This window comes from Erythrolamprus reginae, chromosome 6, assembly GCF_031021105.1.
Source record: "Erythrolamprus reginae isolate rEryReg1 chromosome 6, rEryReg1.hap1, whole genome shotgun sequence".
NCBI lineage: Eukaryota > Metazoa > Chordata > Lepidosauria > Squamata > Dipsadidae > Erythrolamprus > Erythrolamprus reginae.
In genome coordinates, this window is record NC_091955.1 from 66354135 (window position 1) to 66381035 (window position 26901).

Here is a 26901-nt window from a genome sequence, read left to right on the forward strand (position 1 = left end):
CTTTCTTAAAAAGACACCGTTTCAGTGCCTTTGCAAGCATGCAAAATCTTTACTCCTCCAAGCTGCCCCTCCCTTTTCTTTCTTAAAAAGACACCGTTTCAGTGCCTTTGCAAGCATGCAAAATCTTTACTCCTCCAAGCTGCCCCTCCCTTTTCTTTCTTCAAAAAAGGGGGAAAAAAGAAACCTCTTCATCCCAGCAGCAGCTGCTTGGGTTCGTAAGGTGAAAATAGTTCGGAAGAAGAGACAAAAAAATCTTCGTATCTTGAAAAGTTTGTTAGAAGAGGCGTTCGTAAGATGAGGTACCACTGTATATGGATCTCTGACTAACAGAAAGAACATCAAAACGTTACTCTTCTTCCTATCCCTAGTGAGTCCAGGTCTTCATTGCTCAGTGGCATTCTTAAGCAGTGAGGGATTCCTCTAATGACAAATCTGAAGGCTTCTCATATGTCATGCTTTCCTCAAAAACCTCCATCTTGTAAGATACAGGTTTAAAAAAAAAATCACATGCAGTCCCACCCCTCCCACACCCCGGATCATCCATCAAACCTAGCACTAAAATGGAACTTCTACAGTGATGCGAGTTAAGCACTCTAGACATGGATCACCCAACATCTTGATGTTCTTCTGCCCCATTCCAAAAATTTCACAATGAAATTTTACTCTTTTACTCATTATTGGTGCTGTCCTTTAAGTTAGGAATGCAAAATATTAAGAGTTGCACCTGGCCTCTTGATGTGCTGTTTGAGGACGGAAAGATTAAGTTAACAGCAGTTAACTTCTAATCTATTTACTAATTTTACAATTTACAGGGGAGATGGGACTGCAACAAGAGCTTCAGCAGCAGAAGATAGTCTTGGCCCTGTGCTGTTCACTCCTATTCTTATAGAAACATAGAAACATAGAAGATTGACGGCAGAAAAAGACCTCATGGTCCATCTAGTCTGCCCTTATACTATTTCCTGTATTTTATCTTACAATGGATATATGTTTATCCCAGGCATGTTTAAATTCAGTTACTGTGGATTTACCAACCACGTCTGCTGGAAGTTTGTTCCAAGGATCTACTATTCTTTCAGTAAAATAATATTTTCTCACGTTGCTTTTGATCTTTCCCCCAACTAACTTCAGATTGTGTCCCCTTGTTCTTGTGTTCACTTTCCTATTAAAAACACTTCCCTCCTGGACCTTATTTAACCCTTATGGAGAATAACCACTACCATTTAATATTTCACAACTGTTATATTTAATGTTTCAAGCATACACTGCAACAGATGAATATAAAAGACATAGAAAGCAACTCGACGTACCCATGGCCTGATAACGTGGACTGATAGTGGTAGGATGGTGGAGTACCAAAATCTCTGCTTCAAATTCCCAAGAGGCTTGAGGATTCAACCGAGGTGAGACCATGACCATGCCTTTCCTGATAGAGGAGCGTTTGATCTGGTTGTGGAATAATTGAAAGGATGTTATCAAAATATAAAGTAATGGTGGTGGTTTGGTCAAAACCATTTACTAATAAGTTTTGGCAATATTTGCCTTTATTTTCATCCTGGGAGTGAGAAAGAGTGGCAGACCCAAAGGCTACCCAGCTGGCTTTATGCCTAAGGCAGGACTAGAACTCATAGATTCCCAGTTTCTAGCTGTGTGCCTTAAACTACTCATAGAAACATAGAAGATTGACAGCAGAAAAAGAACTCATAATTAATAATAATTTATTAGATGTGTATGCCACCCCTCTCCGAAGACTTGGGGCAGCTCACAACAACAATAAACAATGCAGTACAAATCCAATAATTAAAACCCCACTATAGCTAAAACCCCACTATCATTAAAAAACAGTCAATACTACCCAATCATAACCACACATAAATCTTAGTAGCCTAAAAAGAGATACATCATGGTCCATCTAGTCTGCCCTTATACTATTTCCTGTATTTTATCTTAGGATGGATATATGATTATCCCAGGCATATTTAAATTCAGTTACTGTGGATTTACCAACCATGTCTGCTGGACGTTTGTTCCCAGCATCTACTACTCTTTCAGTCAAATAATATTTCCTCACATTGCTTCTGATCTTTCCCCCAACTAATCTCCGATTGTGCCCCCTTGTTCTTGTGTTCACTTTCCTATTAGAAACACTGCCCCTCCTGAACCTTATTTATCCTACCAAATTATGCCTGTACATTTACTTATATGGGACTAAATCCAATTGAGCTCAATTTATTTCCTAAAAAAAATAGATAGGAATAACAAGTAGAAAGATTACAGAAGAAAATAAAAGCGACTGCCCATTCCTCATGCATATAAATCTATTACCATATTTCTCATTAACTCATTCCCAGTGGAGGCAATTGTGGTGGGTAATTGCAGACAAAACTCGCTACGCCTTAGCCATCCTGAATATACAGACCAAGATATAAACCTTCTTAACCCAGAATGTGTATACATTTTTACCACTGCATTGTCAGACACTGAAAGTAAATGCCTTCCAAGAGATAGAAACATACAAGACTGACGGCAGAAAAAGACCTCATGATCCATCTAGTCTGCCCTTATACTATTTTCTGTATTTTATCTTAGGATGGATATGTTTTTCCCAGGCATGTTTAAATTCAGGTACTGTGGATTTATTTATCACATCTGCTGGACGTTTGTTCCAAGGATCTACTACTCTTTCAGTAAAATAATATTTTCTCATGTTGCTTTTGTTCTTTCCCCCAACTAACTTCACATTGTGTCCCCTTGTTCTTGTGTTCACTTTCCTATTCCCTCCTGGACATTATTTAACCCTTTAACATATTTAAATGTTTCGATCATGTCCCCCTTTTTCCTTCTGTCCTCCAGACTATACAGATTGAGTTCATGAAGAATTTCCTGATACGTTTTATGCTTAAGACCTTCCACCATTCTTGTAGCCCGTCTTTGGACCCGTTCAATTTTGTCAATATCTTTTTGTAGGTAAGGTCTCCAGAACTGAACACAGTATTCCAAATGTGGTCTCACCAGCACTCTATATAGCGGGATCACAATCTCCCTCTTCCTGCTTGTTATACCTCTAGCTATGCAGACAAGCATCCTACTTGCTTTCCCTACCGCCTGACTGCACTGTTCACCCATTTTGAGACTGTCAGAAATCACTACCCCTAAATCCTTTTCTTCTGAAGTTTTTGCTAACACAGAACTGCCAATACAATACTCCGATTGAGATACAGCCATCGCAAGTTGGCACGCACCTTTTTCAGAGCAAAGGAAGCAGTCTGACCACCCCGCACCTCTTTGACTGGCATGCGCTTCCGATGGATGGATTTCACTGCAATAGGCAAAAAGTTGCCCAGTGGATCTGGGCCTAGAAGCAAAGTGTCATTTAACCTGATTAGGCCTCTCAGGGTTGTCCCAGATACCACTGTTCCAACACCCTATTTCAGGAAAAAAAGTAAAAAAGGAAACGAGTGAATCATGTTAGGACACAAATAGCAGAATTTCTGTATTTTTCTCATTTCTGAAAAAGTTGAGAGAAACATTTTTCTAGAATACTTCTGCTTACCGGCACAGAATAAGTATCATCTATCTGGAATTCTGCAGGTTCTTCCTCCCGGTAACTTGTCCTTGGAGATAGGAGATTAAGAAACATCTTCAGCAACTCCAAATTCTCGCCAGTGACATTGGAAATCTGGAAGATTGGGCACATCCTAACAGGGGGAAAAGATGATTACTCAGGGCTCTTTACTATCTTATTCTTCACGTTTGGTACATCTGACAAAACAGGGAGTTACAAGTTTAAAAGAACCATCTGTTCCCATTATAGAAAAATGATAGGATTGTGAGGGTCAAACTTTTATTTGCTTAAAAAAATATGAATTTCACTGGGCTGTCCCAGAAGTCTTTTTATTTCTATGGTAAATAATCAATGAGATTCCGCTTGTTTTCATGATTTACCTTTCAGAGCTGAAATTGGAGGCCGTAACAATAACATCATCTTTACTCTGGACCAACACGGGGATCTTCCTACATCCTGGGGACTTCAAAAGTCGTTGTAGGAGCTTCAGGGTTTCTTGAGGAACAAAACGAAAATAATTAGGCTTGTTTGTAGCACTTCATGTTGATAGGTTTAACTGAGAGCAAGAGAGGGGGGGATAGAACACGATCATCAAAGCAATTTTGCCAGCTGGACTATTTGTAATCTTCTTGTTCTCCAGGTGTCAACATTGCAAATAGCACAATGGCTCATGTTCAGAGCTAATCAGGTACTATATCAAAACTGTTTCGAGTTATGTAGCAGATAAGTACACTTTCAGTTTATTTGAAATATTTACATGCCTGTAGCACCAGGATTTCAAATTTTATTTAAAGGGTAGGGAGTTTTAAGTAGAGCTAAAATTTAGAAAGTGAGATACAGATGGTCAGTGGGAGACATTAATACCATGGGGTTAATCAAATTAAATTTAACAAGAACTTTGGAGAACCATAAAACAGCGCGTTTCTGCTTGCTTAAAACTTTTATCACCATAATAATATGTATAGATGCAATACATAATAATATAATAATCTAACACAACACATAATAACGGCAAGTAGGATCACTATAGCACAAAACTGGAAGAAAGAAGAACCACCAACAGAGAGAGATTTGATCAAAAAAATGCTGGACTGTGCTGAATACGATACATTAACACAAAAATTGAAAAACGATCAAAAATCACAAGATATAGACACAGGGAAAAACTTTTATAATTGGGTCAATGATCGGGGGGGGGGGGGGGAGAAACAAAAAAACCAGAGGTACGGAATGAAAACACAATAACAATCCAAATATAGACAAACATCACTTCATTTATTTGTTGACAATTCTTTTCAACTGAGATATTGTTATTTCGATATAATAGATATGTATATATGTACAATTTATAAATGTATATGTATATTATTTCGCTGATATGAATATCCGTAAAATTATAATAAGATATGCTGCAAAGAGGTAGCAGGGGTAGGGGTGGGATGGAATTATATGTTGTTTTGTTCTTTAACAGAAAAGTTATAATTGTACTCACAAACTATGAACACAATGGTCTGTTTACGTGTGTCTTTTATATATGTATATAATTTAATAAATTCTATTTTTTTAAAAATAAATAATATGTAATGGATGCAATTTTTGCCGAGGAGAAGGCAGCCTCATTCATTTGCTAACACAACTGTGAAGGTATCAGAATGGATGCTATTCTGGTCAGTCAGTTATCTCAGAAATGACCCCCTGTAGTAAATTCCACACTAAAATATTTTTGGCATTCAGCGTTCCTTTATATGAAGACAATACTGGTCTTTGTCAGCAAAAATAATTTCCCCACGAATACTTCCCACAGTAAGGAATAAATAAGGATGCTCTTGTAAAAGATAGATGTCAAGAACAGTCTTGATAGATTTTGGAACGAGTCAATTTTTAAGACCACTGGTGATAGACCAGCTTGCCAATCAACTCTGGGCTCACGGCCATTATTCATTTTACAATGGTTTCCTGAATAAATCCCAATTGTACTATCTAGCATGTTGTGGTTAGCTCTAGCCCAGCTCCTGCCCCAAGGACTGTGGATCTGGGGGAGACATCCACATGCTGCAGGCCTGTTCCCCCCCCCCCGGTGGAATCTGCTAATGAAGGCTCCTCTGACCAAGAAGACATGAGTGATAGGGAGGAGGAGAGTGTGGCAGACAGCTCAGAAGGAGATCAATTATCTAGCTCCTCCTTGGATTCAGAACAAGAGTTAATGATACAGCCATGCATGCGGAGAGCGATGCATAGGCAGCAACAACTGAGAGATTATTATAAAAGAAAATGAGGCCACCTGTGGTTGGGTGGGGCTGTGGTAATTAGTGAGGCTGCTATAAATAGCAGCCTGTGGGTTTGGCCATTGTGGAGGATTATCTGATCATTGTGTTTCGTGACTGCTTTACTGACTTTGACCTTTTGTGTGCTGATTTTTCCACGCTTTGAAACTAAACCAGAGCAAAGTGTGTTTCACTTTGTGAAAGAAGAAGGACTGTGAATTGCCTCACAGCTGCAAGTATCACAGGACTGATAAGGGACTTGTACAAATTACCAGTTTGTTTGGAGACCAGTGCTCTTTGCTATACCAAAAGAGGGCTTAGTTTAAGTGACTTTTCATTATAAAGAACATTGTTTTGAATTTTCAAACATGCGTGTGTCTGAAATTTGTACCTGTGAATTTTTGGGAGAAGTCTACCAGGGAGCCCAACAGAACATAGCATCCAGTAGGTTGTTTTATATATTAGATAAACAAAGCCCCTATTTACTGTTACAGAGGTGGCTATGCCTTCCAGAGGAACCTTGTTTATACCTTATATAAAAGACCTTAAAAAACCAACATCGGTAGTATTCAAAAACAGTACTTGCCTGCACAAAACAACACATTTTCAAAAAAGAGCAACAGAAAATCACTGTTTGAAACAACTAATAGGCCTTTAGTATTTTCTTTTGCTTGCTTTTAGAGACAAAACACAGCCATTTTATCTAAAATCTCCTGAAACAAAATTGTACAGAGCAGAAGTAAAAAAAACAACAACATAACACTTGCATATTTTAACTTGTATTGATTCTAATGGTCTGCTGCAGCATAAGATACAGCTATGTCCCATTCCAAAACACAGTAATTGGTCTTGCCGCTAACTACAACATTGGCTACTCCTACCACAAAGTATATTAGAAACATGCTTGTTGAGGGTCCTAATTTATGATGGCCATTGGTAACCACAATCTTTTTAAACAGAATGAAGAAATAATGCTTTCCTTTGTTCACAAGATTCACGACTATTTCTTACAATATATAAAGAGAACCCTTTAATTCCAAAGTTATATGTCCTTGATAGAGGTCAATAACGAGGAAGAATTATTTACTTCATATCATTTTTCCAAGTTTATGGAAAATATTTCAAAGGGGTAAAGACTGGACTATAAACATCTTCAATGATGTTTATGTCCTGATGAACCTTTTGTGTTTTCTTACATCAAATCAGCCTCCCTAAACAAGTACAGTAGTCCCTCGCTATATCGCGCTTCATCTACTGCGGCTTCACTTCATCGCGGGTTTTCAAGAAATATTAATGAGAAAAATCATTCGCGGATCTTTGCTGGTTCGCGGGTTTCTGAGGAAGTCGATTGGCAGATTTAAACAGCCCACGGAACTCGATCGGCAGGTTTTTTAAAAAACAAATATTTAAATACTGTATTTAAATACTGTATCTAAAATAAATAGTGTGGGAAGGGTTTATAAACACTTAAAACAATGAAAACTTACCAAACAATTACAATATAAATACTTAAATAAGTACTATCAGTCGATAAATTCCCCATCGCGGATTTCACCTATCGCGGCCGGGTCTGGAACGTAACACCAGCGATAGGTGAGGTCTTACTGTATCCTGCAGATAAGGGGAGCAGTAGCCCAACATATCTGAACAGCAGCAAATGAAAAAAGACTGCATTACTTCAGAATTATCTGAAAACTTGCTTACTGAAAATGCCTGCTATAGGTGCAATGGTTATGGTTAAATACTTATATTCTTCTAACTCATAGATAAGCTATAAGCCAATATAATCATCAGCCAGATTCTTACTTTTTTCTGGATTTGCAAAATGCTATACTCACACGTTATGTGCTACAAACAGCACCAGAAGTAAAGCTGTTGACAAACTAGTTATAAAGCAAAGTATTTTCCCTATTAAGATCTATCCTCCGTAATTTAAGTTTGAAATATCTAGAAAGAAAAGAACTAATAAACTATCACAACAATCAGGGGAAAAAATTAAAAATAGCTGTGGAAGGAATGCCTATAACTCTTCATCTTATAGAAAAAATATAAGCTATATAAAACATAAAAGGATTATCTTTCTGTCTAGGAGATAGAAAGCTTTAAACTGGATAAAATGTGCTATGGATTTGACTTTGTTAAAAATGAACTGGAAATGTCATTATGTGGCAATGATGAATATATTATCGCTTTCAAGAGAGACTTTGGACGGCTGGGTTAATTATTTTAATTAATCTCAATAAAGAGAACAGGAGCTTAAAAACAATACAAATATACAGTAAAGGGTTGCAGAGCTGACCTTGGAAATAGGGAAACAATGAACCATCTGTTAAAAGGGCCTGAAAAAGAGATTACTCGGTCCTAAAATAGGGGGGAAATACAGGTAGTCCTTAACTCACAGCCAGAATTGAGCAAGACATAACATGAATTTTCCCCATTTTACGACCTTTCTTGCCACAGATGTTAAAATGAATCACTGCACTTGTTCCGTTAGTAACACAATTGTTAAGTGAATCTGGATTGACTTTATTAGTGGATGATCATATAATCCCAAGACACTGGAACTGTCATAAATATGAGTCAATTGCCAAAAATATGAACTTTGATCACGCAACCATAGGGATATTGTAATGGTCACAAGTATGAAAAACCACCACAAATCACATTTTTCAGTGACGTTGTTAACTTTGAATCATCACTACATGGACTGTTGTAACTTGAGGATCACCTGTATGGCAAAGAAACTCAAAATTAACCCCACCTTAATTTTGTTTAGGATAAACTGAGAAAGAAAAATAGGCACAGAACACCAAGATTCTGTAAATCAACCTTATGAAAATAAAGAGCAGTCCTAGAATCTATGCTATATCTGTTTTTTTATCTGAATTACCTTAAAGTGCAAGTGTCATATTAATAATTGGCAGTGACTGGAAATTAATATTTTAATATGACGCCACTACTTTCTTTGAAAGTATCAACCATAACAAGAGATAGAAGATGATCAGAAAAACAAAAACAGAATGGAAAGCCAGGAGGGTATAATGATTAAAGTGTTAAACAGAACAGGGAGACTCAGTGTGCTGTAAATGTTGTCACGGTTTCTTGCACAGTAAGCCTGGATTTTGCTTTTTTATCCACCCCTCGAGTCCTTCCAAGGACCTGGGATAGGAAGATGTTATTGTCCCATGGTGCTAAAGATATAGTCACAGAATGTAAGCTATTCCGAGTAAAGGTGTCTTTTGCAATTGACTGGTAATCTTGTCAATGCCAAGGATGCTCAAATGGTGCTCCAATTCTTTTGGGATTGCACCCGAGGAGCCTATTACTATTATTATTTACATAATGCATATGCACCAAGACAAATTCCTTGTGTGTCCAATCACACTTGGCCAATAAAAATTCTATTCTATTCTATTCTATTTGTATATGACTGAGCAGTTCAGCTTTCCCCTTAGTCATAAAAGCTCTGAGTGACTTTGAACTTTTCTCAAGGCTGACATGGGAAATTAGGAATATTTTGTACCACATATTTGGACCGGGAGTCACTATTTGGACCGGGAGTCACTGCTCACAGTCACTCATGCCCTCATCACCTCAAGGCTCAACTACTGTAATGCTCTCTACATGGGGCTACCTTTGAAAACTGTTCGGAAAATTCAGATCGTGCAGAATGCAGCTGCGAGAGCAATCATGGACTTTCCCAAAAATGCCCATGTAAGACCAACACTCCGCAGTCTGCATTGGTTGCCGATCAGTTTCCGGTCACAATTCAAAGTGTTGGTCATCACCTATAAAGCCCTTCATGGCACCGGACCAGGGTATCTTCGAGACCGCCTTCTGCTGCACAAATTCCAGTGACCGGTTAGGTCCCACAGAGTGGGCCTCCTCCAGCCCCAGCCCTCTGGAACCAACTCCCCCCGGAGATTAGAATTGCCCCCACCCTCCTTGCCTTTCGTAAGCTCCTTAAAACCCACCTCTGCCGTTAGGCATGGGGGAACTGAGATATTCTTTCCCCCTAGGCCTTTACAATTCATGTATGTTATGTTTGTATGTATGGATGTTTGGTTTTACAATAAGGATTTTTTAGTTGTTTTAGTATTGGATTTACATGCTGTTTTTTGTTATTGTTGTTGTTGTTAGCCGCCCCGAGTCTACAGAGAGGGGCAGCATACAAATCCAATAAATAAATAAAATAAAATAAATATGTAGTCTGATGGGATTAAGAAACCAGGCTAGAAATCAGAAGGCAGCAAATTCAAGTCCCTCCTTAGTAGAGCTGAGATCAACACAGCAAAGAAAAACTGTTGTAGCAATAACCATTTACCTTGAAGTATGTTAGCCGGACACATATCAATCTTGGTCACCACCACAAAGACTGGGACATTAAGTGCCAACGCCAGACCTAGATGTTCCTTGGTCATCCCAACAATTCCAGCATTGCTGCCAACCTATATTAAGATGAAGTTTAAGGAAAAACAACTGTGTCTGTGATCACATTAAGCAATGATTTATGGGTATGGCAAGAAAGATGGGCATAGAAATGCACTTCAAAAATTAATGTGAGAAAAAAATTAAGATTTGTAGCAAAGTAAAAATTGATCAAGTTGTCATATGAGAAATTTTTTTTTTCAGGGTTAGTAACACAACTTGTGAGGATAATTTGAAGAGCATAATTCAAGAGGAATCTAGAGAGTCACCTTAGGACAGTGATGGCGAACCTTATTCCCTTGGGTGCCGAAAGAGCATGGGCGCGCGATATTGTGCATGCGCGAGTGCCCACACCCATAATTCAATGCCTGGAGAGGACGAAAACAGCTGCCCCCGCCCCTCCAGAGGTCCTCTGGAGGCCAGAAATGGCCTGTTTCCCAACTTCTAGTAGGCCCAGGAGGCTTATGTTTTGCCCTTCCCAGGCTCCAAAGGCTCCCGCTCTCTGGAAGCCAAAAACGCCCTCCCAGAGCCTCTGTGCAAGCCAAAAATCAGCTGGCTGGCATACACATGCATGTTGGAGCTGAGCTAGGGCAACGGCTCACGTGCCAGCAGATATGGTTCTGCGTACCACCTAAGGCACCCGTACCAGAGGTTTGCCATCACTACCTTAGGATATGTACCAGAGAGAAGGTATCTTAATGAAGTAAATATTCCAGCCTATTTAAAATGTTATCTAAAAAGCATTTTCCATATTTAAAAACTTCTCTGTAGTATCTGCTCTTTGCATCGGAGCAATTCCCAAGCTATCCTTAATTTATGATTAATCACTTATACCGCCAGGCATGGGGGAATTGAGACACCTTTACCCCAGGCTTTTTTTATACTTTGTTTTATATATGTGCTGTTTGGTGTTTTTTTTAAAAAAAAATAATGATAGGGTTTTATATGTTTTTTAATATTAGATTTGTTCTACTACTATATTGTTTTTATTACTGTTGTGAGCCACCCCGAGTCTTCGGAGAGGGGCGGCATACAAATCTAATTAATAATAATGATAATGATAATGATAATAATAATAATAATAATAATAATAATAATAATAATAATATGCAACTCACAATCAGCACACAATGACAAACAGAACTTGCTTCCTTGCTACTATCATGGATACAAAAATAACCTAAACCTATTCTTATTAAGTTACCATCACAAAGTTTCTTTTTTACTTTTCCAGTATAAGGAAGAATGTTCAATAACCCAACAGGACCCAACGTTTATATGCTTTGCATGCATTACCACTGATGTCTTTGGGCGTATCCCACATGGCAAAGAGATATTTCTACTAACTTTTGTATTTCAGCAGCAACTTTCATGCATATTATAAGCCACCCATTCATTCTTAATAGCAAGAAGAGTGACATATAAATTAAACAAATAAATAAAATACATTCTGTACAATTCCAAAACAAAGTTAGGCTCAGAAATATCAAGATAAGCCACAGAACATGGTTTCAAGAGCAGAAGGCAGACAACTGAAGTTCCTAACATTCAGTTTGGTAAAAACAGTTTTGGTATGCAAATTCTACCATATTACTGTATTATTGTTGTTACTATTATTATCACTGTTATTGCTGTTATTTATCATATAAATTATGTTCAACTGTGAGTGAGTCAAGAACGTTAGAAAGGGCTGCTTCATTTCTTTTTTCCAGGGGGAAGAGATTATAGAAACTCATTGCTCACAGTCACTCATGCCCTCATCACCTCGAGGTTCGACTACTGTAATGCTCTGTACATGGGGCTACCTTTGAAAAGTGTTCGGAAACTCCAGATCGTGCAGAATGCAGCTGCGAGAGCAGTCATGGGCTTACCTAGGTATGCCCATGTTTCACCATCACTCCGCAGTCTGCATTGGCTGCCGATCAGTTTCCGGTCACAATTCAAAGTGTTGGTTATGACCTTTAAAGCCCTTCATGGCATTGGACCAGAATATCTCCGAGACCGCCTCCTGCCGCACGAATCCCAGCGACCGATTAGGTCCCATAGAGTGGGTCTTCTCCGGGTCCCGTCAACTAAACAATGTCGGTTGGCGGGCCCCAGGGGAAGAGCCTTCTCGGTGGCGGCACCGGCCCTCTGGAACCAACTCCCACCGGAGATCAGAACTGCCCCTACTCTTCCTGCCTTCCGTAAACTCCTTAAAACCCACCTTTGCCGTCAGGCATGGGGGAACTGAAACATCTCCCCCTGGGCATGTTTAATTTATATATGGTATGCTTGTGTGTGTGTCTGTTAGCATATGGGTTTTTTTTTTAAAATTTTAAATATTTTAAATTTGTCAGATTATTTATGATTTGTTCCACGTGTTGTGAGCCACCCCGAGTCCTCGGAGAGGGGCGGCATACAAATCCAAATAATAATAATAATAAATAAATTACAATTTGTGCGGAGATGGATAAATTAATGTTGGAAATTAAAAACAAAGAAGAATCTGATTTTTACAAATGTTGGGATATGTTCTACTGGTGGTTAGGAAAAAGGATAAAGTAATTGATGTACATTTGATTAGTACTTAATTGATAAAGTTATTGCCTCGTAATAGAGTATAGAGTTAAACATAAAGATATAAGATTACTTATATGGCTTAAGATTTGTATTTTTTCAAAACTGGTGTATATGACTAATTGAACAGAGCTATAATACAGTGTTTCCCAACCTTGGCAACTTGAAGATATCTGGACTTCAACTCCCAGAATTCCCCAGCCAGCATTTGCTGGCTGGGGAATTCTGGAAGTTGAAGTCCAAATACCTTCAATTTGCCAAGGTTGGGAAACACTGCTATAATAGAATGTCAATATAGCTAGAACCGTTATTAGGATCTGCTACACTTTCGTCCAATTTTCTGTTTTTAAATGTCTTTGTGTTGTTTTGTGTATTGTTTTTTCTTATGTATTTAAATAAAAGTTAATTAAAAAGGAAAAAAAAGAAAAGGGCTGCTTTATCACAAACCTCTTCCAATACAATTAGCATCACTTACCATTAGCATGCAAAAATCAGGCAGGTGCCCAGTCATGCCAAAGACTGTAGTCTTCAAGTATTTTTCATGTCCAGCCAGGTCAATGAAGGTTATGACTTTTGTTGATTTCTCACAAATCTTGGTCCACTCCAAACTCCCACCATGGCTGTCAGGCTTGTTCACAACGTTGCCTTCGCTGTCGAAGCCCAAGATGTCATTACCCACACTGCTGGTACGGCCTGACTCAATCTCGTGCTTGTGGCGAAAAAGTTTTTGCCGAGCAAAACCACGTCCATTGTCCAGCTCACCATGGGTAAGAACTCCCAGCAAAGTGCTCTTCCCGGCATCCACATTGCCAACCACTGCTACCCTAGAGGAAGGCAAAAGAAAGCGGTAAACTTCTTGGCTGCAGCGCAACAATTGGAATCAATTTCCTCCTGTCACTGCAGAATGAAAATCAACAGCATATATTATTATTATTATTATTATTATTATTTATTAAATTTGTATGCCGCCCCTCTCCGTAGACTCGGGGCGGCTCACAACAATAGTGGCAAAACAATGTAATACAAATCTAATAATTTAAACTAAAAACCCATAATTTAAAAACATGCACACAACACACCATACATAAACAATATAGGCCTGGGGAAGTTATTTCAGTTTCCCCATGCCTGCAACATATATTGTAAGAGCTACTTCATAAGGTTCCAATCACCAGTTTCTACACCATATAAAACATAAATAACTCAGGCTAAGAGAAAAGGAGGAAAAAGTCACCAGTGCCATTGTTAGAACACTGAAATCTCACAAGGATGTGCACAGTGACATAATTAGTACCAAAACTATTTCCCAAACACCAGTGTCTTCATTCAAACCTAAATCCAACACAATGACAATATCCTAAGGCAGTGATGGTGAACCTTTTTTTGGCTCTCATGCCAAAAGAGCATGTGAGCGAGGGTGCACATGCTCACACCCATGACCTGCCCCTAGGCCTACGCATAACCTGCACACTATCCCTTCCAGCCATAGTTCCCTCTAAGCTGAGCAGTGAGCAATCGCTCCCTTAAAAATCATCATCTGCCCAGAAGCCGAGAGGGAAAGAGTGAGAGGGAAGGAGAGAGAGAGGAAGAGAGAGAAACAGATAGAAAAAAGAGAGGAAGGAAAAGAGAAAGAAAAAGAATGGGAGTAAGGAAGAGAGAAAGAAAATCAAAATCTAGTTGGAAACTAGCTCAACTATTTAAGTGGCATTTTGATATTGATAGAGTTGCCCTATTATGAGCTCACTGTTATAGACACACAGTATTTATTTATTTATTTATTTATTTATTATTTCTGTGCCGCCCAGTCCCGAAGGGACTGCTGCTCAGACACTATACTTTTCCGCCCACCCACCCCCCAAAAGAATTAGAGGGAACACTGCTTCCAGCACCTGTACACAAACCCTCCCATGTATGCACATGGCCTCATTGAAGCTTCCGGACTCCTGAAACCTGGCGACAGCAAAAAACAGCCGGAAATCAACAGCATATATTGTTGCAACCAGTAGTTTGTTTCTGAACTTCTGGTTGGGCCATTGGGCCTTTTTTTTTGCCCTCCCCAGGGCTCAAGAGGTTTTCCTGAAGTCCAGGGAGAGTGAAAATGGCGGAAAATCAGCTGGCCAACACACACATACGTGCTGGAGCTGACACAAATAACGCCTCCCCTGCCTTCTGATATGGCTCCTCATGTCATTTGTGGCATGTGTGCCATAGGTTCGCTATCACTGTCCTAGGGTTACAATTTCTCCTTACAATCAGTGAAGGGCCACAAAATATTTTACTACCACACTGTGGGTGTGGCTCTATCATGTGACCGGGTGGGAGTGGCTTTATGGTCATGTGACTGGGGGGGTTGGCTTAAATGTTATGTGACTGGCTTAAAGGTGGCCAACTTGACGTCACTCACGTCAAGGGTTTGGATTAGGGTGCCTGGCCTCTCCTCGCCTAAAAGAGATACAGTACAAGATATTTACTATTACTGAACATCCAAAATATACTATTTAATCCTATATGTATATATGCCATACGTGTACATACATATTATACACAAGCACTCAAAAATATACATTATCTACTATATAGCCGGGGGTGGCACAGCAGGTAGAGTGCTGTACTGCAGGCCACTGAAACTGACTGTAGATCTGTAGGTCAGCGGTTCAGATCTCATCACCGGCTCAAGGTTGACTCAGCCTTCCATCCTTCCAAGGTGGGTCAAATGAGGACCCGGATTGTGGGGGCAATATACTGGCTGTGTTAAAAAGTGCTATTGCTAACATGTTGTAAACCACCCTGAGTCTAAGGAGAAGGGCGGCATAAAAGTAAAGTAAAGTAAAGTAAAGTAAAGTAAAGTAAAGTGTAAAGTAAAGTGTAAAGTAAAAAGTAAAGTAAAGTAAAGAGTAAAATCAATCAATCAATCAAATAAATAAATAAATAAATAAATAAATAAATAATAAGCTCCATTTTTGCTACCCCCACTGCATTCCCTTCCCCCATGTGGGCAGCAGCCCATGACTGCTCACAACTCTTCAGAGAAAGCACAACTGCTAAAAGCCACTATGTCTTATGCTGTAAGTAATATGTCTGCAGCATAACATACTGTCCAATGGGATACTGAAATTTATCATTCCTAAGCAGTTATTTATTACATTTACTCCTTGCTTCTTCTCACCAGACTATTTACTCCATATCAACAACTGTGAGATAGATGAGCTGGAGTGATACAACCAAACAAGTCACTAAATGACTTTTGTGAGTCCCTCAGCCAATTTCTATATCTTAATGCCTAACTCTACTACTGCTAAAAGTGCATATGGGGAGAGATGGAGGAAGAAGACATTTGAATCAAAGCTTGATTCCAGCATGTATGAATTTGAAAAAAGCTAGCCAACAAACTTTAACAACTTGAATACATCCATCATATATTTTCTGATGTACATTCAGAAAAGTATATTCCCTTTTGGAAATTAGATATTCCTGCATGACCCCAATCTAAATCCTCCAGCTAGCAATGTTGGACTATAATTCCCATTATTGATTAGGCCGACCGGAAGTTTATACAGGTAGTCCTCAACTTATGACCACAATAGAATCTGACTTCCCCATTGACTTTACTTGTTGAAAGGTGATCACACGGGCCTGGGACACTGCAATTTGAGCCAGTTGTTAAGAGGTCAAATTTTGATCAGGTGACCATGCAGATGCTACATATGTAAGTGAGAAAAATGGTCATAAGTCACTTTTTTTAGTGCCATTTCAAACTTCATTTGAACTTCAAATGGTCAATCAATGAACGTTGAGGTCGACTCATAATACAAGATCTCCTAAAGATAATGAAGGCTGCTTTCACAATGTAGGAAACACTACAAGGGATTGTTATTATTTCGACCTTTTCCTTTCATAGAAACATAGAAGATTGAAAAAGACCTCATGATCCATCTAGTCTGCCCTTATACTATTTTTTGTATTTTATCTTAGGATGGATCTATGTTTATCCCAGGCATGTTTAAATTCAGTTACTGTGGATTTACCAACCACGTCTGCTGGAAGTTTGTTCCAAGGATCTACTACTCTTTCAGTAAAATAATATTTTCTCAGGTTGCTTTTGATCTTTACACCAACTAACTTCAGATTATGTTCCCTTGTCCTTGTTGTGTTCACTTTCCTATTAAAAACACTTCCCTCCTGAACCTTTCACTGAATCACTGACATCATGGCCAAATCCTTAACCAACTTGGACCAAGTTTTCTTTTCTGCCCATTACACAATGTGAATATATAAATATGTATTCACAGAGCCCCTGCTGTATACAACTGGCATATGGCATGCTAGTTTTGTACCCATCTACAAATTTTCTACACCGACACAGTCACAATGGTGACGTGAGTGAAAATATCTTATAGATGCCCTACAGATCTTAAGAGCATCTCAAACATGCTGTCCTGACTCCTGACCCTTCAATTAACTGTAAGATTTTTTTTAAAACGTTAAAAGTGGATTCAATGGAGTATTATACTCATAAAGGAAGCTCTCATTGAATGATTAATACAGAACTAGCGCAGTCAACCTTTGCTGACTTTAAAAACTACATGGGTCAGACTTATTTACTACTTGGTTGGGAGATGATCACAGGAATCCAAAACTGTGGTAGGAAGACAATACCAACCCAAAAAGCAAACAATGGTGAACTGTAACAAAGAAAACAATTTGCACACATTCATGAAGTCTCTAAGAATCAATCTGAACTTGTAACTTTACTTTTTAACCAACCTCATGTGTTTTAAAGATACCCCACCAGCCACATGCATTTTGGAGATGAAGGGTGAAGGAAACAGTATAAACAGCATTTGCCAATGAATTGCAAGTTAGAATTGAGTTAGGGGAAATTCTTAAGTGCATTCCAAGTTCCAACTATATTTCCATAAAGCTAGTAAGAACGGCGTACGTTTTTCATCTTGATACTCACCAATTACTATTAAACAAAACTGGAAAAATATTTCCAGTTCTTAAGCATCAGGATCAAATTTCAAGAGCTGCTATGTGCCAACTGAGTAAAGATAAGAAAAAGGTGAACAACTTAAGACACCAGTATCAACTTTTAAGATGAAAGTCCAGATTCATGGAATGCTTCCAAATGCATTTATTCTCTGATCATGAGCATTTTTCCATGATCTGTTTCATACATAATACTGGTTTGCTGAGTGGCTGAGCTCACCAGAACACGATACCCAAATCAAGGAAAACTATGTTTTAGTTTAATATGCTGTGTCGGTCCACAGTAAAATATAACTGAACATAAATGTAAAAGAGAGTTTAAGCCAAACTTTAAAAAGTTAGTTAAGTTAGCTATAAAGAAAGTAACTTTTTGTCTTTTGTTAGATATGAAAAATACAACTTCCAATGTTCTAACAATACAGGTAGTCCCCGGGTTACGTCGTCCCTGACGTATGACATTTTGTCGTTACGACGACCCGGGGACAGCTTCAAGGGACCAACAGCCGGTCCTTCTTGGTGCTGCGTTGCTGCAGCCTCCGAGGTTGCCGCCGCCTCCATTCGGACAAGGGGATCTCTGCGGTGGGCGGCCTCGGAGCCACCGCCGCCATCCACTGCGGAGTTCCCTTTGGTTGAACGGCGGCGGCAGCTTCAAGGGGCTAACAGCTGGTCCTTCTTGGCGCTGCATTGCCACCTCCATTCGGGTGAGGGGATCTCCACGGTGGGCTTACGACGCCCCGTAGGAATGACGTCGTAAGTCGGGGACTACCTGTAATAACTAGAAAACTGCCATTCAGACACTTTTTTATAAGAATATACACTCTTAGTCCCAACCATAAGTTACTATGCACAGCATGAAGGAGAAAAAAAATAATTAGACCAAATTACTTCCACAGTCAAACCAGAGTTACCAGCTTTCTGCCACTACTAGTACAAGCTGCAGCAGCAGATATCATGTTGACTAAGCAAGCTTCCCATCTCTTCTTACCTGACCTCTAGGAAATCGTTGTCACCCACACGTTTGCGCACCAAATAATCACGCACTTTGCCTCCTGCTTCTTGGTGTTCTCGCAAGAGAATTACATCAGCGTCTATTTGTTCTGCCATGCTCTTCACTGTGGCATAGGAGGCTTCCATGTCTCCATCGCTAAGCCCATAGTCAGTCCCATCTGATGAACCATTAGGAAAGAAGGAGGAACAATTACATGAATTTATTAAAACAGATTTAAAGTTACTTTGTCCCTCCTGGTCTCTTAACAGATATTGTACACTTAAAGGGCATTGATTAAAACAGGCAAGATTATTATTATTAATAATTATTAATAATTATTTATTATTATTATTATTATTTATCAGATTTGCATGCCGTCCCTCTCCGAAGACTCGAAGATCGTAAAATAAAAACACAAGAGTCTGAAGATGATAGAATCAAAACACAAATTATATTTCAAATGCTTATATTTATTATTTATTTGCATGCCGTCCCCTCCGAGGACTCTAATAGTCACTTGACAGTGGTGGCATTTATATTTAATAAATGAATGAATTAAAGTATATAAAAACAATCTGTAGGACATTGAGATCTGTGATGGTGTGTGTGTGTGTGTGAAAGTGTACATTTCACTGATATAATCTGTCTCATCTATCTTTTCTACCAGCAAAATACTAACCCTTCCAAACACACCTAGCTGCATTTCTATGGAGCCCTTGTTTATCTCCTGTGTCACAGGGAAAAGGAATTTAGAGGCTACATGCAATCCTAAAATTACAGATTACACCCTCTAATTGGGTAAGAAATACCTTCTGTATTAGAGGTAGTCTTGGACTTACAACCATTCATTCAGTGAAGTTACGTTGCTGAAAAGTGACTTATGTTTTTCATACTAATGACAGTTGCATCATCCCCATGATCACATGATCAAAATTCAGATGCTTAACAGATATTTATGATGGTTGCAGTGTCCTGGACTCATGAGACTAACTTTTGTGGCCTTCTGCCAAGCAAAATCAATAAGGAAGCCAGATTAATTTAGCAACCATTTTATTAACAACTGTGGCAAGAAAGGTCATAAAATGGGGTAAACTCACTTAACAAATGTTTTACTGAACAACAGAAATTTTGTACTCAACTGTGGTTATAAATCGAGGGGTCCTTGTATTATTTTCATTTTATATGGCTATTCTGAACATTCTTTACTGAAACGCAGCACAATTACTTCTATACATAAACTGTTCATAACGGATAGTATTCCAGTTTTGTTCAGGGAGAAAATATGAACATTGATGATGTGATTAATAATTAGTTGGCACTGAGAACCAAAAACAGTGCTTGTTATTATAGTATAATTTAGCACTAGCTAGATGTGAAAAGAATAAATTAGGTATTATATATTAGTCTTTCTTTTTCCCAAGCACAATCAATTGAGCTATTTCTGCAAAACTACTACTTCTTAAAAGCTCAGCATTTGGCATTGAAAAAATATCATAGGAGTATTTACCTGACCCTTGACCAATAACATAGATGCTCTCTCCACATCCTTCATCCATCCTCTCCCACATCTGTCGGAGTAAACTATCATACTGTTCGGATGTTGGGCTCACCATTACTAGCTAAATGGAGAGAGTAGGCTTTTACTTCTTATTAACTATTCAAAAACAATTCAATGAACGAACACATCACATTATATAGCAATACAGCTAAAACAAAATTCTATTGCTATTAAACGGTTCCTAAATCCCTTTGATGAATGCCCCTTAAAACAAATATTCATTTGAAAGTTATTGCTTTCAGAAGGAAGACAATAAATGATAAAGAAAAACAGTGATAAAACAAAAATACCCAGCTATGCTACTTGATGAGGAAACAATATTAAAATGGTTTTTAATATCTGAAATTGACTTCATTTTCAAAGATTGTATTTATGCTATGAGAAATAAATGCTGCTTCTGACATGGTATTTTATCTTGTTCCACAGGATACATAATCATTCCAATGGTTATGTATCCTGTGGAACAAGATAAAATTCTGGATATATTATGCCATGTCAGAAGCAGCATTTATTAATAAGAGGGTTTTTTTAAAGCAACAAATTCAATCTTTATTGAAAACTGAAGTACTTTGAGCTCATCTAGTCCTTTGATTATATAATAAAAATGAATCTTACACAATTGGCTCAGAACGGAATTGTCACTCCTATGTGTTGATGCAAAAGTTGTGAAGCTTTAAACTCCTGGAAGACAACATAGACCCAAACTTGGGAAAAAGTACCAATACAACTGTTTTTAGGCAGTTAAAAAAGTTATATCAAAAGCAAACCTATGCTTATTTCATAACAACACTATTACTGGGGTCTCTTGCACTTCTGTTGTGTGCATTCTACTTTTCACCCCATAAGGACAGCCAATAATAGTACTATAATAAAATCCCACTAACAAATCCATTCTATTAAAAACACGTTTGTACAGCAGCAAATTAACTGAAGCTTCCATAGTGCTCAAAAGTCGTATCAGATTAGCAAAAGTCATACAGATACCAATGACAGGGAATTGGAAGTCAAACTGTTCGGACTTATTTTGGTATGTTACATTGGCTCCTGATATTGGGATGCTCAAATATTTCCATGTCATTTTAGAAAAAGTGCCCATTTGAGTTAAAATAGCCATCTCAGTATCCCAACACTTCTCCCTTAGACTCTCCACGATTGACCTCTCCAGGTTCCTAAGAGGCCAGTAAGGAGCGTAAATAAGTGCACTAGAGTGCCTTTCGTCCCCTGTCCAAATATCTTTCCTTTCCTTCACCTATCTTATATATTCTCTTCCTTTCATATATCCTCTCCCCTAAGTTCACTTTCACCCTCTTTTATATTATCACATGTCTATTTTTCTTCCTATGTACAGTATTTGTACATTGGACAAATGAATAAATGAATGTCTTCAGTAGGCTGAACAGACAATTCAAGATTCTGATAATGCAACCTACTTGTCACTTGCTGTCTTTCAATCTCTACTGACTGGCAGCTTGAACAAGAATTAGATATTGAATATAAATGCAGCTCCCTTCCATGCACTGTTTAATAACAGTTTCTATTTACCTAGATCTGGAAAGTTCACTACAGCATAGCAACAGAAGTCTGATCTGTCAGTTTCTGTTTATCAGATTACAGCAATAGTGAAAGTTGCTCAGATTCCATCTCTCTCCAATCCATTCGGTAACCATGCCCAGCAGGTTAACAGACACTGAGGTGCTATCACCAGGAAGTACTTTGATCAGAAAAATGCAATATTCAAATATACTGCTCAAAATAAATAAATAAAGGGAACACTCAAACACATCCTAGATCTGAATGAATGAAATATTCTCACTGAATACTTTGTTCTGTACAAAGTTGAATGTGCTCAACAGCATGTGAAATTGATTGTGTTGCTTCCTAAGTGGGCAGTTTGATTTCACAGAAGTTTGATTTACTTGGAGTTATATTGTGTTGTTTAAGTGTTCCCTTTATTTATTTATTTTTGAGCAGTGTAGATGGTACACAAGTGTCTATGCACGTAACTTTTTACACCTCAACTTCAAAACAACCGACAGTAAACATAAAAGGAAAAAAAGTAAACAAGTTTACTATTCTAAAGATGTTTGCAGAAGAGTTTAAGTCCACTTTTCCCCCTTATTTATTGGAAAACTCATTCAGGAGCATATTAACTTTCTGAATCCCAGACACGCGCCAAGGGTAAATGCCACGTACTCCGACTCAGAGATCCCGCGAAGCACCCTGGATCACACACTCACCCGAGTATTTTTTTTTCCCTTTTTCTTTCTGAGACACAACCGTCATCCGCCAGAAGGGCAGAAGCTGCCAACCTTTCTACCATCTCCTCTCCTAGCAAAATCACTTATAGTTGAAACGACCCCCCCGAATGAAGTTCCCCAAAGGACTAACAACAAGGACTCGACCCGGCGCGGGTAGCAAGAAGAGGGAACCGCTCACACGAACGACTGAGGAGCGCGACCCGAAGTAGCCACACTACAAGCCGACCTCACACCTCCTCCGTCTCGGCTCTCGTTCCCCAGCCCCGCCACGGGCCTAACTACCTTGCTGGTAAGATCCAGCTCCGGTTCTCCGTTGAGCAGCTCGCCGTCATCGCTGCCGTCAGTTTCCGAGACGCCGCCGTGAGGCCTAGAGAAAGCCGCCGCTGTCCCGCCGTGCGACGCGGGCTCCGGGGCGAACATGGAAGCCGGCACTGGCGAGCCCCCCATCGGAGAGCGGCTCCTTTCCGTCGCCATCTTGGCAGTGCCAGGCTCCTTCCCCGGCTTCATTAGTGTAAGCCCCGCCCACTCGCGCGAAAATTACTTGCGAGGAGCCAGCCGGGCTTCTCTTCGGAGTCGCAACCAAACAGGTGGTTCGGGCGCTGAGCCCCTCGCCCACCAATCAGGGAGCAGACCCGTCGATAACAGTTACTGTATTGCTATGACGACCGAAGAATCGATTAATATGTATGAGCCACGCCTCTTTGGAATGTTTTCTTTCCGCCTTTTTTTTTTTTCCGGGCTGGAAAGAGAAAGCAAAGGCGGGCGGCAGCGGCGTTCTCTTGCTTTCGTTTATGAATGACGCCTAGCAACTCTGAGCCAGGTGCCTGCTAAGCCTGACTCTTGGCTGGGACAAACATAAGAGGCTTCCCAATCTTGCACTTCTATTCCTACTATTTTTTTCTCATCATTCCTATCACCCATTTCCTCCCACTTAGGACTGTATGACTGTAACTTGTTGCTTGTATCCCAAGATTTTTATTAATATTGATTGTTTCCTCATTGCTTATTTGACCCCTATGACAATCATTAAGTGTTGTACCTCATGATTCTTGACAAAACTATATTTTCTTTTATGTACGCTGAGAGCATCTGCACCAAAGACAAATTCCTTGTGTGTCCAATCACACTTGGCCAATAAAGAATTCTATTAATTCTATCTATTCTATATATATGATTTTCCAAAAACGTGATAGACAGACATCTGATTCTCTCCTTTTGTTTTATCCTGATAGTAATCTTGTAAATTTGATGTCCTTGAATTGCAATATTCAATATTTTTTAGATATCATACCACATGTTTCTTGACAAATCTATATTTTCTTTTATGTACACTGAGAGCACATGCACCAAGGCAAATTCCTTGTGTGTCCAATCACACTTGGCCAATAAAGAATTCTATTCTATTCTATTCTATTCTATTCTATTCTAGGCTTTAATTTAAAGAAATTATGGGAGAGACTGAGCCTTTACCAACCCATTGGCTGTAGCTTAGACCGAGCCAGTTAGAGGAATAAAATATAATTCTTTATTAGCCAAGTGTGATTGCACATACAAGGAATTTGTCTTTGGTGCATACGCTCTCAGTGTACATAAAAGAAAAATATATATTTGTCAAGAATCATGAGGTACCACACTTAATTATTGTCATGGGGTCAAATAAGCAATCAGGAAACAATATTAATAAAAATCTTAAGGATACAAGCATCAAGTTACAGTCATACAGTCCTAAGTGGGAGGAAATGGGTGATAGGAATGATGAGGAAAAAATAGTAGTAATATTAGTGCAGACTTAGTAAATAGTTTGACAGTGTTGTTATTTGTTGTTTAGCAGGGTGATGGCGTTCAGGAAAAAACTGTTCTTGTGTCTAGTTGTCTTGGTGTGCAGTGCTCTGTAGCGATGTTTTGAGGGTAGGAGTTGAAACAGTTTGTGTCCAGGATGTGAGGGGTCATTAAATATTTTCCCCGCCCTCTTTTTGACTCGTGCAGTACAGTGGTACCTCGAGATACGAGTTTAATTCGTTCCGGACCTGGGCTCTTAAGTCGAGCAGCTCTTATCTCGAACGACTTTTCCCCATAGGAATTAATGTAAATAATTTTAATTGGTTCCAGCCCTCAAAAAACTCACAAAGTTAGTCTAAATTATGCAGAAAGACATGTTTTTAATGAAGAAATGTACATGTACATATAAATGAATAATGAAGTTTCTTTCACTTAACTTGTAAACTTTCTTAAACTTTTAAATTTACATATGTTCAACTTCTCTGCCACCCAATCCTGTAGGACAGAGGTCCCCAACCCTTTTTGCACCAGGGACCGGCTTTAAGCGATCAAGAGAGGAATGGGTGAATGAATGGACGGAGGGTGGGAAGGAAGGAAGGAAAGAGGGAAGGGACAGGAACAGAGGAAGGAAGCAAGGAAACTTATGAAAGGGGAGAGTAAGAGAGGAATGAGTGAAGGGAGGGAGGGAGGGAAGAAGGTGGGAAGGAGAAAGAAAAGAAGAAATAGAGGAAGGGAAGGTAAAAGAGAGAAAGAAAAAGAGCAAGAAAGAAAGCTGCAAGCACCCCCCCGAGCCCCCCAGGCCGGCTGCAACCTTTTAAAACACGCGCGCCGCTTCGCAGCTGTCTCCTGAAGCCGAACGCGGAAGTTAGCGTTTGGCTTCAGGAGACAGCTCCTTGGCGCTTGTATCTCGAATTTGGGCTTGTAAGTAGAACAAAAATATCTCTCCCCTCCCAGCTCTTATCTCGAGTTGCTCTTAAGTAGAGCAGCTCTTATGTCGGGGTTCCACTGTATACAGGTCCTCAATGGAAGGCAGGTTGGCAGCAATTGTTTTCTCTGCAGTTCTGATTATCCTCTGAAGTCTGTGTCGGTATTGTTGGATTACAGAACTAAACCAGACCGTTATAGAGGTGTAGATGACAGACTCAATGATTCCTCTGTAGAAAAGCGTCGATGAGAAAGCAATCTACCCAAATGAAAACTTGGAAACCCTTCTAACCCTATTCTTAAATGGGATTTTCTCCTCCTCTATTTATTAATTGTTTGGTCCGGGATAGTGCGTGTCAAAAAGTGAGGATGGAGTTTCTTTGACCCAAGATACTCTTATCCTACCAGCAGCAACAGAGGTTTCTCGTGACTTTTTAATCCTGGCAGAGAAAAGAATTTCCATTGTACAAGTACATGTTTTTGTTTTGCTTTTGCAGCTTCATTGTTGATTTGGTAGAGACGGAACGTATCTGAATGTGAAAGTGAAATGTTTATTCATAAAAGTAAGCAATCCTATAATCTCAAGATCCCTTGTCAGCAAAAGTGGTAAATGTTCTTGTGCAAGTGTAGCCCCAGAGTCTATCTTCCACAGGGAAACTTGTCTATAACCCAATCTGATAGGTGTAATGGAGCAAGGATGATGACTTGACAACGCAGAATCGGGGTTGCTGATGGCATTTGGGGCTTCCCGCTCACCTCACCAATACTACACTGTTTCCTCGAAAATAAGACGTACCCCGAAAGTAAGGCATGTCAGAGGTTTTGCAGAATTTGCTAATATAAGGCACCCCCCGAAAATAAGGCTTAGTCAAGTTTACATACGGTACAGTGGAAAAACATACGGTACCATTCAAAACTGTTCATAGCGGTACCGTAATAATGTGGCGTCCCCTGCTGGCCCCTTCCATCGCTTTGTACTGTCCGGTACAGCAGACACAGTCTGCTGCTGTCTCACCGCCGTTACAGTCTCCACTACAGTGCGTAGACTGTAGTTCCTCTGGTGGCCGGAAGCTGCAATAGCGGGAGTATACTGTTGTACCATATAAGTGCCGTCGTTTGTGTGTGTGGGTGCCATACTGACAGGTACCGTACCGTAATCAGTGTACCGTACGATACACTTTCTTTGGGGGTGTCAACTTTTCTGCCTGTGAATTTGTCTTATTTCAGAAATATAAGGCACCCCCCGAAAATAAGACGTAGCACAACCTTTGGAGCAAAAATTAATATAAGACAGTGTCTTATTTTCGGGGAAACACGGTATATACAAGAAAAGATGGGGGGTTAGTAATGGGAAGACTGTTGCAACGGATTTTTCACCACACTAGTTCTCAGCAAGCAAAAACAGGAAGAATATAATTTAGTAGTTATATCAAAACTTATTTCATAGTTTAGGTTTATCATTTTTTTTCTTCCTACCAGTATAATTGAATTTTTAAACAGCTACAGAAAATTGAAAGTTGTGGGATCTTCATCTCTGGAGAATTTTAAGAGGATGAATAGCCACTTCTTGAGGAGAGTTAATGAACTGT

At 39.3% G+C, this 26901-nt stretch overlaps 1 protein-coding gene across 3 annotated transcripts in view; it reads right to left on the minus strand.

Moving 5' to 3' along the window:
* GTPBP1 (GTP binding protein 1) overlaps nt 1–23328 on the minus strand; it is a 33393-nt gene extending 10065 nt beyond the window's left edge. The window contains exons 1-9 of one of the 3 annotated variants that reach the window (XM_070756106.1): nt 22892–23328; nt 20301–20412; nt 18791–18971; nt 13292–13640; nt 10154–10277; nt 3946–4060; nt 3554–3698; nt 3243–3425; nt 1311–1446 (exon numbers count right to left, since the gene is read on the minus strand). In XM_070756106.1, the coding sequence (XP_070612207.1) occupies nt 1311–1446; nt 3243–3425; nt 3554–3698; nt 3946–4060; nt 10154–10277; nt 13292–13640; nt 18791–18971; nt 20301–20412; nt 22892–23116 (1570 nt within the window). In that variant the 5' untranslated portion in view covers nt 23117–23328. The remainder of the gene's footprint in view (nt 1–1310; nt 1447–3242; nt 3426–3553; nt 3699–3945; nt 4061–10153; nt 10278–13291; nt 13641–18790; nt 18972–20300; nt 20413–22891) is intronic. The other 2 variants (XM_070756108.1, XM_070756107.1) reach the window with 2 other exon arrangements.
* Between the last annotated feature and the right edge of the window lie 3573 nt (nt 23329–26901).